Here is a 14,087-nt window from a genome sequence, read left to right as displayed (position 1 = left end):
CAAAAAATTCTAGCAGTGCGATGTTTCAAAGCTCTCGAAACCTAAATAGCTAATGATTCGTGCGAAAGGAGCGAGCAATTCATCGGCCATTGAACAAATCGTGAAATATTTACGAGCGTCCATGTATACACATACCTCTCGACGTAAAAGCCTTCGGGCGAAAGTGTGCCGACGGAATGCAGGAAAATTTATACGCTCGAGTTGCACGAGCCATGTAACAATGGGCCTTTAATTATCTGCGATTCGCCTTCGTCTCTATTAGCATGTAAATTAAGGAAGTCGAGCAGTAACGTGATTCCACGATTGCTGCTCGTGTACTAGAGGGTGTTAGGTAAACGAAGGGGGACGACGAAGAACGAGATGACGAAGGGGTATCAGGGATAAAGAAAGGGAAACGAAATAGAATAATGAGCGGGCTGGCGAGTCGAAGGGAAGGGGAAGAAACAGGAAGAGAAGATTGCAACGAGAAGAAAAGAAACTGAAAGTTGAGAATGGCGGTGCAATTTAAGAGCGCTATTAGCTGCCCCAGAAAGTTCCCTCGGACGTTACAGACACACAGATTTTATGCAACATTCGGTATCTTCGTTCTCACGGTTAACGTCACGTTCAATAACCCTTTCTCAAGGTAACATGGACGCTATTCTGCAATCATTGGCGTGGTTAGGATTTATTCTGAGGAGGTTTTCTTTCAAGGAGGTCCTTGAAAGTTTTAATTAAAAAATTCTGGAATTTGGAAAACCAAAGTTTTGAAATGCTGGAATTTTCGAAATCTGAAACTGAAGTTCTGGAATTCTAAAATTTTTAAGTTCTATAATTTTGGAACTAAATCTACGTTTTGTAGCTTTAAATTTTTCATCAAAATTCGCTAAAATTGTCAAATCAATAATGTGCCATCGACTTATTTTGATGTCAAAGGGTGAACAGTAATCATTGTCTCAGTTTCACGAATTAATGTTTCCAGAATTTGAACGATTTTTCATTTTTCATTCATTTTTCATGTACAGAACAATTTCAAGATCCAAATCTACAAAATACATATTCTTTTTCCTAACAGTTAATATGAATCTGCATATGTTTTTTTAAAATTACATGTTTTATTATAACTGTGATTTTAAATTCATTTCTGTTTAAAAAAATGTTTATTTGAATGACGAATACCAAAAAATGACTCGGAATTGAGCAAAGAAAATTCAATCTTACGTAGATAAAAGAAAATTTAATAACCAACACAACTGTAAAATAAAAAGAAATAAGTGAGTCGAGAAAGTAGTTACATAATTTGAAAGGAAAATTTTAAAAAGCCGATGTGAAGTGTAACATACCGAATGAGATTCAAAGTGAAAAGAAATAAGGAAAGAAATTGATAGACCGTTAATAAGAGAATAAGTTGAAGTTTAAAGCAAAAGTAAAATGAAAAACGGAATTGAATTCACCTGATATCAAATAAGAAAGGAAGTCAACAAAGAAGAAACATGAAATCCTAGAAGTCAGAAAGGAGCAATCTTAGATAACGAAATAAGTAGGAGATAAGAAGGAATGGAAGAAAAGATTGAAAAATTGTGAGAGCGAGATTGAATAAAGGAAAAAGAAAGGGATAAGAAAGTAGTAGACAAAAACTGTGACGTGGTGAAATGAAAAGGAGATCAATAAAAAGAACACTAGACAGAAAGAAAGGTTCAAATATAAAAACATGAAAAATATAAAAAACCAAAGTAAAATAATAAAAATCACATGAAGGAGAATAACAGTACAGAAAAGGGGTACTCTGTAAAATAAATTGAAATTATATAAAGAAAATAAATAAGCAAACTTTGTTGAGAAAAAGTTCTCTAAATAATTTGAAATATTATTACAGATAGTAATGCAGAAAAAATTGAACCTTGTAGCCATGATTTATCGAAAAGCAAGGAATCTGTTGGACAGGCAGGATTTATTGAATTAGACAGGATTCCAAGGACAACGTTTAAGATACAGTTTCTTTTATTTATTCGTACAAGTCGTCTTATAATTAGCGCAATGTTCTGAACTCTCCCGTTCGATAGGCGTCCAGGTATTATCGCTGTACAGGGTCTACCATTTATCTCGGAACCCGCGCGCGCGCGAACTCATGAATGTGCAGAGGAACCCTCTGCAAACCATTGCTGAAAGTATAATGTCATGTAGAGAGCTGTGGGGGGCGATGTAAAAATCCCTAGAGTTAAGTTGGTAATCGACCGAACTCTGGTCTGATTGTGAGATTCGATTCGGGATACGAGTATGCACGACGAGCAGTAGTAATTCTTTGAGTCGTCTCGGCTCGGCTCCGCTCGGCTTGGCTCGGCTCGGCTCGGCTCGGTTCGGCAAAACTCGGGCGCGATCGGCTGAGAAACAAACATACTTGTATCCCGAATCGAATCTCGGATCAGAGTATCGCCGATCATGCCAAACGTTGCGCTGTTCATGAGTTCACGCGCGCATGGGTTCCGAGATAAATGGTAGACCCTGTACTCTCGTTGTCGGTCGAGCGTCCAGGAACAGTTCCCCCGTACTCTCCCTCCTGCCTGTAAAAATCCCTACAGTTAAGTTGGTAATCGACCGAACCCTGGTCCGAGATTCGATTCGGGTTTGTAGGCGTCCAGATATTGTTACCGAAGTTTCCTACCGGGATCTCTCTCTCTTGTCGGAGTCCTTAATCCTTTCGCTGCCACAGTGGTCCCATAGGACCGACGCTTTGAGCCATGGTGGTCATCGGTGACCGCCATGAATTTGTTTTTAAAATCATTCATTTTGAAACAAATGTTCTCGAATAAAAATTAATGAATTATGCAAATATGCATATAACCTTATAAATTAAAAAGTGCGCTACTCAACAATAACAAATGTTTATTTAATATATAAAATATTTAATCTTCTGTTTTAGCTAAAAACAAAGTAATGTTCTTGATAATACAGAATTTTTTTATGTACATACTTTCTATTTTATGAAACAGTACAGTTCGTGTTTATTAAAAATTATATTTTTCAGTGGAATGTATTAAAACGGGGCAAACATTTATTAACAAGTATTAGTACGACACTGTAGTCTAACACCTTTGAAGAATACTCACAGACTGTCTAAATTATTGAAAATTACCGTTCAAACACATTTTCTATCTTCCTCAATCATTTCTGAAATTTGTTGGAAAGATAAACTGCGTCATGGGGCCACGATGGTCACTGGCGATCACCACCACGAAAAATGTGCTATTGGCAAGATTGTACCGTTATTTTAATATATTTCGCAGTTCTTTGCCATTATAAAATTTTTAATATGAAATTTGTATTGTGGCCCACTGGTGCAAGTTCAAAAATTTACGTAACAGCGAAAGGGTTAACCTGCCGACCAAGAGCGGCCGATGGTCTTACCTCGTCCTCTCTCTCGGATAACAACAGGCAAAATAGGCCAAGTCTGTCATCCGTTCGTTGCTATCTGCGGCCGCCGAAATCAACGATTGCGTTGTCAAGTATAGAATTTGGCGTTTTCCGTGCTCGCGTTTCGAGTGCCCATGGTAGCCTACACTTGACTTTTCTCGAATTTTTCTGGTCGCTTCCAGATCGCGACGTTTTCGCAATGTTTCTTTACCATTGTTACAACCGAAATTTTAATAAAAACAAGAAATGAAATAGTGGTGGGCTTTTAAGAAAATGTTCACAAATGTGTCAGAACATTTGGCACAACATTAATTAAACTCAAATTATCTTAACATTTTATTAAAAACAAACTAGAAAACAAAAAACAAAAAAAATTTTGACGCCTACCTATTTATTTTGTGGAATCTTTGGTTCTTGCAATTACAAGTTCCATTTTGTACAGTACCAAGCATGGTAGACTTTTCTAGGGAAAGGGACGATTATTATTAATTAAATCATTACAATTATAAATAAATTTACTTACATATAAAAATATTAACGATTCAAGTAGTATATAGATAACTAACTGAAAAAATGGTAATCCCTAAAATCCGAATTTTCAAGATATTAATATTGAGAATAATTTAGAGAAAAATACAATTTTCTTCAATGATCCAATATAATAAAATTTAATATGTAACTAAAAAATATTAAATCATTTTCTGGAGTAAATATTTATACAGAATGATGGAATCTTTTTCCCTTATGTCGCCATTTTCTTAAGAAAGCTTACCATACTCGGTATTATACCTTTAAAAATAAAGAAATAAGAGTAAAATCTAATAAGTAATGAAAATAATCATAAAACCAAGGAAATAAGAAAGGTGACGTAGAGAAGAAACAAAGATTGAATGGTGTCATGGAAAACCACGCAATGAAACACAGATATGTAGTATTAAAATACGACACCTTCTCACTATATATGATGCAGATCCACGTCACACTCATTGTTGGTTATTCATACATATTATTGATATTATTACGTCTACTCCTTTCAAGAAACGAATATATTATACAAAAACAAATTTGTTTTATTAATTTACTATTGATGTTAAAATGTTACTAAAGAATTATATTCTATAATTTTCCTTAGGAGGTCATATTACGCTCGCTTTTATAAAAATTCCAGAAATTACTTATCATGATATTAAAAATGAAATTATTTTTCTTTTGCCCCTATCCTTTATCACAGTTTAAGTTATAAAGCAAATTTTATGAAGAAACATAAAACTGGGGCGGAGGGCATATTACCACCGCTTCCTCTATCAATTAAAAAATTAAAGATTCTTAAACTTTATTCGTGAATGAAGTAAAAGGTATACATAAAAAGAATTAAGATTAACAAGTAATCATATGAATAAATTGAGGGGTATACTTCCGTAACGCCCCATCACCCCAGGACAACCAAACTTCGGATTTATAGTAATTGAGGGACGAGAAATTGAATGAGACCACTTTCAGAATTGGCAAATAAACCGTTCTCGAGATATACAGGGTATTCTAAAAGTGCGGAAACCCCCTATTACCTCGATAAGAACGCATTTTCACGGAAAATGACTAACCTAACCTAGGTTAGGGTTAGGGTTAGGGTTATGTTAGTCATTTTGCGTGGAAATGCGTTCTTATCAAGATAATAGGGGGTTTCCGCACTTTTAGAATACCCTGTATATCTCGAGAACGGTTTATTTGCCAGTTCTGAAAATGGTCTCATTCGATTTCTCGTTCAATTACTATAAATCCGAAGTTTGGTTGTCCTGGGGTGATGGGGCCTTTTGGAAGTTTCCCCAAATTGAGCATGTTAGTCCGTTAGGGATTAATAGTCTGACCAGGGATGTGTTTTAGGGATGTATTTCCATTGAAATTCACCTTTCTTGAGTCTTGTAGTTAGTCTCAACATATGAATCCGCCGCTCAACACCGGGGGATAAGGTGAAAGCACTACGCAGTGAATTCTGAGTGCTAAACCTAATAAGTAGTGTATTTTGATCTAGGTTCACTAGAATAACTTGTGCTTCTGGAGAGAAATCTACTAGATGACTGATCTCCGGTGACTATTTCGCCAGTTGCAATGCTAAATGAACATAATCCCTGATACTCTCCAGGTTCTGTTAAAACTAGCCTCACAGAGACCCCACGAGGACCGCGTGATGAACTCGGTAAGGATAATGCTGTGGACTGAGGTATTGCAGGTAATAAGTCTCATTTGGACATTTTAAGAGCAATAGAGTCAATAGCTTCTTCAACGCGTGGCATTAGTTCTACGATATTGCGTACCTGTTTCATGAAAATTTCAACCACTTTCAAGGTTTCTTGTTGCTGTGAACGGTGTTCTGCTAAAGCTAATCGGAAAGAATGTAACATTTCTGTGATCTTGGTACAAACTTCTAGGATTGAGTCGAGATTAGGTCTAATGTAGGAATACATACTGTAGAAACATGTCAAAAAGGTATCTACCTTGTGAGGTTCATAGAGGAGAGTCTTTACAAATTTCGATGCAATATCGGCTAAGTTATACAGCTTACAGTCTTATTAACTTCCGAAATTGATACTCATTTGTATTAGTTAGGATACACGGCACATGTTGAATCATTTCTAGAGCTTCCTCCCATAAGAAGAAAACCTTAGTTTCGCTACAGGTAATCAAATGCAATTTCAAGAGAAACTGACGTGTCGTCTTTCCCTTTTCATCTTGGTTTCCTCTGCAGGGAAACCATCTACGTGCTTTTTGTTCACTGTCCTCCTTTTGTGGAGAAGCTTGGACTCTTGAGACGTCTAAATCTAAATCGACATCTCCCGGAGATTTGGATTTCCTTGTCGTCTTCCCCCCTGGAGACGGCTTCACTGGTTGTGTAGGAGGCATTCTAGCAAATGATAGGAGTTCGTTAAATACGATGGAGCAAACCCGAAAATTACTTTCAAGTAATATAACATGTAACGTATTTTATCAGTAGGGGAAGAGAAGATAAATAAGATGAGGTTTAACTTAACTAAAATGAGGAAAAATATAAACAACTAAACCAAAATAGAGAGCAAAAAAGTTAAATCGAAAATAAATTTGATATTCCTTTCTTCAATTAAAAATTCAATCTAGGCATAATTAGAGATTTACTGTAACAAAAGCTTATAGCCAGTTAAAATATGAATTAAAATTATTTGGTAAAATATTATTATCATTAACATTAATATTATTTTTATCTCGGTTATTTACTCGGCGTATGTCCACAGTCTCTAATCCTCGGATAGCGGGCCATGGTGAGAGCTCCAATTTTAATCCAATTTTGTATTTCATATTATTCTCTGTCGCGAACAGCGCTCAAGACAATAAACAACATAACTTACTGAACAAAGGAATACAGGGTCTACCATTTACCTCGGAACCCGTGCGCGCGTGAACTCATGAATGTGGCAACAGCGCAATGTTTGACATGATCGGCGATACTCTGGTCTGAGATTCGATTCGGGATACGAGTATGTTGGTTTTTCTGCCGATTGCGCCCGAGGTTTGCCGAGCCGAGCCGAGCCGAGCCGAGCCGACTCGAAGTTCCACTGCTTGTCGTACATACTCGTATCCCGAATCGAATCTCGAACCAGAGTTCGGTCGATTACCAACTTAACTCTAGGGATTTTTACATCGCTCTCCACAGCTCCTTACATGACATTATACTTTTAGCAATGGTTTGCAGAGGGCGCATCTATCGAATCTGTTGCCACATTCATGAGGTCGCGCGCGCACGGGTTCTGAGATAAACGGTAGACCTTGTATATTTTGATAATATAAACGTTATAAAACCAAATGCCACGAGAACACCGTTAGTTTACCATACACACCAAAACGGAAGAGAAAGAGGAGGGCGCCACACGCCGTCGTAAACTACATAATTGACGCGAGGATACGTATCGCATGGCGCGAATTTCAACATTTTCATTGTTTAAATTTTACACTATTCTTTTTAAAATTATTCTTCTAATATATGAAACTCTTTCGTTTCAAAATTATACATAATTATGAATAATATCCTTGTATATGTTTTGTAAGTTTGAGTCACGATTGATCTAGGCTCTGTTGTTCAAGATTTAATCCGCAACGAAACGTGTTGAGCAGTGAGAAATAAAATCGCACCACGATAGAAAGCAATGTAAAAAAAATGATAACCCGGAAGAGCACAGGAGCGAGTACGAATAAAAGGAAAGTATAATTAGTCGAAAACAAGAGGGAAGGAGATGAGGTAAATAGAACGAAGAGGAAAAAACGAAGGTAAGACAGCGTTGAAAAAGGAAAATCAGTAAACAGAACGGAAAGAACGGAGAAATTGTAACAGCGGGAAAAGGATGGCGATATAGGCGTAAAAATTGAATGAAAGAGGAAGAATGAAAGACGTTCTTGTCGTTTCGGACGAGAAACGATGGATCGACGCGTCGTGCATATCGACACGCCATCACGACTATGAATACAGCTTCTCCTGGTACATCATGGATGCAATTCAGAGAGAGTGCCACATTTCTCTCCTTTCTGAATGCTGTTGCAAAATACCATGTCTTCGATATATACTTCATATCTGTCACTGCATTCGAAAGAAACTGTATTACGACTCGTCATGAGATTTTTTAAAGGATTTGTGTACTATTCAGAAATTCTTATAAAGACGTACGTTTCTTGAAAACATGTCCTTTCCACAATTATCGTATTTTTAGAATTTTACAGATCTTAATATACAATATTACAAAAAAGACTACACTAGGATCGAATTAAGATTTGAAAAGGCACGGGGCTATAAAACCTTCGAGGCTTCTCTTGGTTGCTAAACTTGATTCAAAAATTGAAATTTATTCTACATAAAAGTAGATACAATTTTTAACAAACATGAAAAAGGTACATATTTTAATAATTTAATGATTTAGAAAGCTTCAAAAGAAAGGATTTATTCTTGCAATAGCAATTGAATGGAATATTAACAATACGATGCTGGATAGTAAGTCGTTCGCTATATTTTCCTGCGATCTACCCAGCGAATGCAAAGATCGAATGTGGAGTTGCATATGATTTGCGAGGTCTCGAATTGCCTCCGATGAATCGTCGGACACAGTGTCGGTTTTAGCAATATTGGCGCCCTGGGAAAGATTATCGCGGCGCCTATTCAGGGGTTCCAAATTTTTAAGAAAAAAAGACAAGGTAATAATATGAAACGATGAATCTGTAGTTAGACTGTAAAAATTGTAAAAATTAGCAACTTTACTAATCTAAACGGATATAAATGAACAAACGCATACGATACCGAGCTGCGGCGCCCCCTACAGATCTAGCGCCCTGGACTATTGCCCCTCCCCAACACCGGCACTGATCGGACATCGCGGGTGTATCTTGCAATAGGGCGGCGTGACGCAAAGCGGGCACTTGTCAAACGAAAGCTGCGATAGCGTCTTCAGCTCGTCCGGACAATAAAAGTTTTAGATATAATGCAATTTCTGAATGCGACTTATTGTTAGACCCGGTTGTACGTTAATTAGAGTATTAAAAGCGTCTTTAAACGTTACTCAGTTCTCGATTCGACCGTCAAATTTAGGAAGATCGATTTTCGGCAGATTAACCGGTAATGAGAACATCGACGACGATGGCGCTGGTGAACCTCTTAAATTCGGATCGGTTGGGAGCTGCGGAGATGGAGTCGCGGATCGCTCTAAATCAGAGCTCGGCAAGATTTGCACTTTTCAGCCGATTTTCAGCTGGCTCCGCCTACCGCTATTCCCCTTGTCGCGACGCGCTATGTTCAGCACGCAGCCTACGAGTCGTTCGAGGCTCAGGAGCGTATCACTCATAAACGTATGCTGGCAACCACTTAAAAAATAACGCATCGACAATGTGTAGTACCTCGCGGGTGAGGTGGAAAGCTATTGTCAGCATACGTTTCCAAGCGATACGCTCCTGAGCCTCGAACGGTTCGTAGGCTGCGCGCTGAACGTCGCGGCAAGGAGAATAGTGGTAGGCGCAAGCCAGCTGAAAATCGGCTGAAAATTAAATTAGCAAATCTTGCTGAGCTCTGCTCTAAATGTTCCAACAACACGACTGCGTTGGTCATTATGTCGTCAAAATGATCAGTTGTGGCTTGACGTTCGTGTACGACTTGGTCAAAATTATCGATAAGGGCCAATTTGTCTTGAATCGCGTTGAAAGTCTCGAATTGATTTCGCAATCTCCGAATACGTTTTCGTAATTTTACGCGTTCCTTCACGGAATCTTGAAACGCTTCGACGTAATTCCCAAACATCGTGCACTGGGATTTAAAAATTCGTCGCTTCTGTTTGAGATCCCGAATGCGTGCGTTCGTTTGATCAGACATGCTCGTGTTCACGGTCGCCATTTTAAGAATAATGACAAAAAAGAGAAAATATAACGAGATAGGATCGGTAATTGGTAATTCGTAACTAATGAGCCTACCTTCGGCTGGATTCGGCGTGCTGGAGTTGTCTTGGGCTCGAAACGTTGTCGTTGACGGGTGGCACCGGTTGTACAACGGCGGCACAGCTTCCAGGCACTAGGTGTCCTACTGTTGAGGTCAGATCCTTAACAATGATTTCCCTTTGGGATGAATCTGCTAACTGGAGCTGCTCCTTGTCCATCTTCTTTCACCACCGTTTATTTCGATGCGTAACGATAGGATCCGTACGTGGCACTGTTCACTGTCTATTCACTGCACTTCTTAGATCGCAGACCCTGTTTACGAGTTTCCTTTTTTTGGACTGGACTAGCTTTTGTCGGAGGCCTCTACGTTTTCTAGCGCGGACTTCCAAGAGTGACGATCGGTAAAAATGCACCCGCGACGATTGGAGCTATTCTAACGCCTGTTCTCGCTCCTGATTGGCGCGGTCCCGGCGCGATTTCGCACGCGTCGCGTCGCTTCATTTGTCATGTTTCGTCTGAAATTGCAGTTTGTCTCTGCGAACACGAGCATTCCCACGATTGGTTGTAATGGTAGGAAAATTAAATTGATATTCACGATGGATGTTTGGAAAAGGTGTGAGTGCTGGCCAAGAAGCTGCTGATGCACTTACTGGGGTAAGTGCTTGAAAATAGAGTGGTGGGACAGGCGTCCGCCAAGAGTTCTAGACAGTTGCTAGTGAGCGAATTGATATTCGCGATAATTCCTAGAGACGAAGGTCGCCGAGTGAACCGTGGTGGTTCACGAAGAATTCTAAACAAGACTGACTGGCATTGATAAGGCTGTCAACGAAAAGAACCTCGAGGGGTGCGTCGGCCGCGGAGGAGTTGACCATGAGGAGCCAATCGGCATTCCTCAAAAGTCGAGACAGGCACCGATTGGCAATACGGCTTAGCAAACCGAGTCGCGAGATGACACCCCGTTTTGAAGAGCCTAAGTACCTCACATCTGCGGTGCACATGGGGGACGTTTGAGTTTGTTGTCCTTGGTGGACGGTGAGTGGAAGCCGGCGATTACCTGATGCTAGGGCATGGTGAGGTCGCAACTGAGGCAAATTCCAACTTGTCGACCCATGCACCTCAGGGATAGTCTCAGTTATACTGTGAGAAGGAGTATCTTCATGATTGATACGTCATGTTTGGGTTTCAAAAAGGCTCTTGGTCATAATGTGGGAGTTGGAGGAATAAAACGAAACATACATAGAATCTCCGCGTTGGCATGTGTTGGCCATGCACCGCGGAACAGATCCGGCTCGAAGGACCATGTTTTGTCTGGTGGCAATTTCGTCGTGAGTTTACCCGAACGTTGTTAAATTCAAAATCAATTGTTTTTAACTAGTTATGATTTCTGGTTTTCGACACGATGAGACCAGACGATTAAAAAATTCCGTTAAATTAATTCCGATGGAGACGTCGAGTTGGGGGACAACGCGTTGATTGGTTTTCCTGCGAAAAGTCAAAATTCCAATCAGCGTGTCCCCCTGAAGATCGGTACCACCCTCTCTAGCGCCCTTAGCGCCTCTTCGTCTATACTCCGTTCAACGAGACAAGTCAGCAAGTATAAACACGTGCACGTAAGCAGGGCAGGGACGACTTATGAGTTCCGGATTCCCACATCGCATCGTAAAACAAGCCTGACCTTGCATGCAAGAGCCCTCGGCAAGGGGCCACCATAACTTGGCCTTGAGTTGCAACATGTGACAGCCAATGACCGCAATCGCAGAGCCGATCACGTGAAAAGCGAGGGAGTTGTTTGTTTTGACTTGGTGACTCGTCTCGTTGAACGGAGTATATATCGGTGCGTACACGAGAACCTCGAAAGTCCGGCAACGCCGGGGTTTTTCCATCCAGGTTGAGCCTCGAAGGCTGGGGTACCGTTACGAAGTCCCGAATATTAATTTACCATTCGGAAAAAGCCGAATTAATGACATGAGCGGAGCTATTAAGGACGAAAACGAAACTTAAAATCGGACTCTACTGTACAAAAAAAAAAAAAAAAAAAAATGTACTGATCGTATTGAGTATCCAACTCCTTTTCGAAGCCGAATAAAAATGGTAAATGGTTGTTGTCAGAAAATGCTAATGACGTCATAAGCTCCCTTTAGAAATTCTCGCATATCTGTTCCGTTAAACGGTCGGAACAATAGTAACATAGATACTGATAATGCACATATTGTGAAGCAAAATTGCGATAATGTTTATCGACATTTTGTAAAGGGGTTGTATGATCATAGCAACAATTTTAAGGAAACATCTTTTGTTACAGTGACATAAATCTTGCAATAGCAATTCCTAACAATAAATGAAATGGTACAAGTTCCTTTCATAGCAATACTTTTAAAGAAACAGTAACGTTTGTTACAGTAATACAAACTCGGTAATGGCAATTTGAAATAATGAATAAAATAATGGCACAAATTGTGAAAGAAAATTGCAATACTATATTTATAAGTGGTTTTTTGAAAACATTATTTTCTTATACAGGAATTTACAATACAATATAAAATAATGTTGATATTTATAATATTAAGTAATGAATAATATATTTTATTTATATTTTAAATTTTTGCGACAAAATCCTAACATTAATCGGAATATTAAAATTTTAAACCTATGCGTTGTAAATGAAACCTTTGTAAATGTTTCCTGATCTTTGCTACTTTGCTTTATTTGAATGATTTAAATTTTTACATACTTTTTAATTAGTTTTATTATAAAATTGTATTACTTTTATTATTATATCAAACTATAAAATGTGATGAAACTAAATAGTCTAAATTCAACTGCAAAATAGTAAACTTGTTTACTATTAACAAACGCTCTACAAATAATTGAAACCTAAAATTTATTTATTTTCTAAATTAATATTCGTAAGAAGATTTAATTGAACTTAATTTCATTTAGCAAAATTGTTCAATCAACTTAATAACCAAGAAATTCACCTAGGTATATATTGCTAGATAAACATTTAACTTAAATCAAATAATTTTGTTTAAATGTAACAATAATAAAATGAACATAATGTATTTTAAATAACTAAAGCTTCTGTTCCTTTGACGTTCATCTGAAACAGAGCATAGGATTTATACAATTACGGTAGAATTATTCCTGTTTTCTTCTAATTATTACACTCACATTGCCAGAACGTGAAACTGTTAAACAGAAAGAAATGCAACCTTGTAGGTAATAGGACGTTCTCACGTTTTAATACGATACATTTATTCCTATCTGAATGCAAGTTATGCAGTGAAAGTGATACTATAAGATCTATTAATAGACAAATGAACATTATTTAATAAACCTATCTCTCGATTGCTATGTACAGTCATAAGGAAGAAATTCAGTATTTTTTTAAATAGAATTTAATATAAAATTTACATATATATGTACAGAAAATATTAAAAATTGGAGTTATTTATTTTCATGCAAAATGAAAATGTTTTAATAAATTAAAACTTCAAAATGAAGAAATTAAGAATTAAAAAATTAAAACATTTGAAATAACCAATAAGCTATTATAATTCCTAAAATTTCCAAACAGTTTTTCTTTCCACCTCACTCGTTAGTCTCCGAATTTAAATCTTCCATAATAGCAATTCTCAACATTTTCATAAATGTATACCAGCCGAATCAAAATGTAAAAGTTCCAGTACCATCACAGAGGATACCTACATATGTCCAATACATAAGAATTTAGTAAAGATTATACACTTAATTACATTGCTGTCGTATATTTCTTTTATTCGGTTTCTGATAAAATAATTGTACAAAAAAAAGTAAACTAACATTGTTATGTTGTATAGTATCAAAATTATGCATGTACGACCCAGCTACTTCTCGAGTGCCACTAGTTCAGAACCACTATTGTATAATATGCTGGGAATTATTTAGCAAAATATCACAAGATAGGGTATAATAAAGAAAGAAAGCCTCTAAACTACTTTAAAAGAAGAATGGCAAAAAATTCTATTAAATTCCATTGTAAAATTATTGCACTCCTCTATGCCAAGAGGATTAAAAGTCAAAAAGTCAGAAATTAATTAATATTGCCCTCGTATGTTATTATACGAAGTCATTGCTTATTTGAATTTTCCCTAATAAAACCATTAGGCTCATTAGTTAGAAAATATTGAGGATATATAATTTTCCTTATCTGAAAAATTTCTAAAAAATTATTTATGTTCACTGAAAAAGTGATTTTGGTTTAATAAAGATTATTAATCCTT

At 37.4% G+C, this 14,087-nt stretch overlaps 2 protein-coding genes across 5 annotated transcripts in view; one reads left to right on the top strand and one right to left on the bottom strand.

The window, feature by feature from the left end:
* LOC117603367 (uncharacterized) overlaps positions 1-14,087 on the top strand; it is a 183,083-nt gene that overhangs the window by 79,739 nt on the left and 89,257 nt on the right. The window lies entirely within an intron of this gene.
* Positions 4,907-10,187, bottom strand: LOC117603368 (uncharacterized). Its single transcript, XM_076688072.1, has 2 exons — positions 9,862-10,187; positions 4,907-6,289 (listed from the first exon to the last, which is right to left on the bottom strand). Exons 1-2 carry the CDS (start codon positions 10,041-10,043, stop codon positions 5,947-5,949), a joined length of 525 nt encoding a protein of 174 aa, XP_076544187.1. The 5' UTR covers positions 10,044-10,187; the 3' UTR covers positions 4,907-5,946.

Source organism: Osmia lignaria, chromosome 4 (assembly GCF_051020975.1).
Source record: "Osmia lignaria lignaria isolate PbOS001 chromosome 4, iyOsmLign1, whole genome shotgun sequence".
NCBI lineage: Eukaryota > Metazoa > Arthropoda > Insecta > Hymenoptera > Megachilidae > Osmia > Osmia lignaria.
The sequence above is the reverse complement of the archived record's forward strand: the minus strand, read 5'-3'. Positions and strand labels throughout refer to the sequence as shown.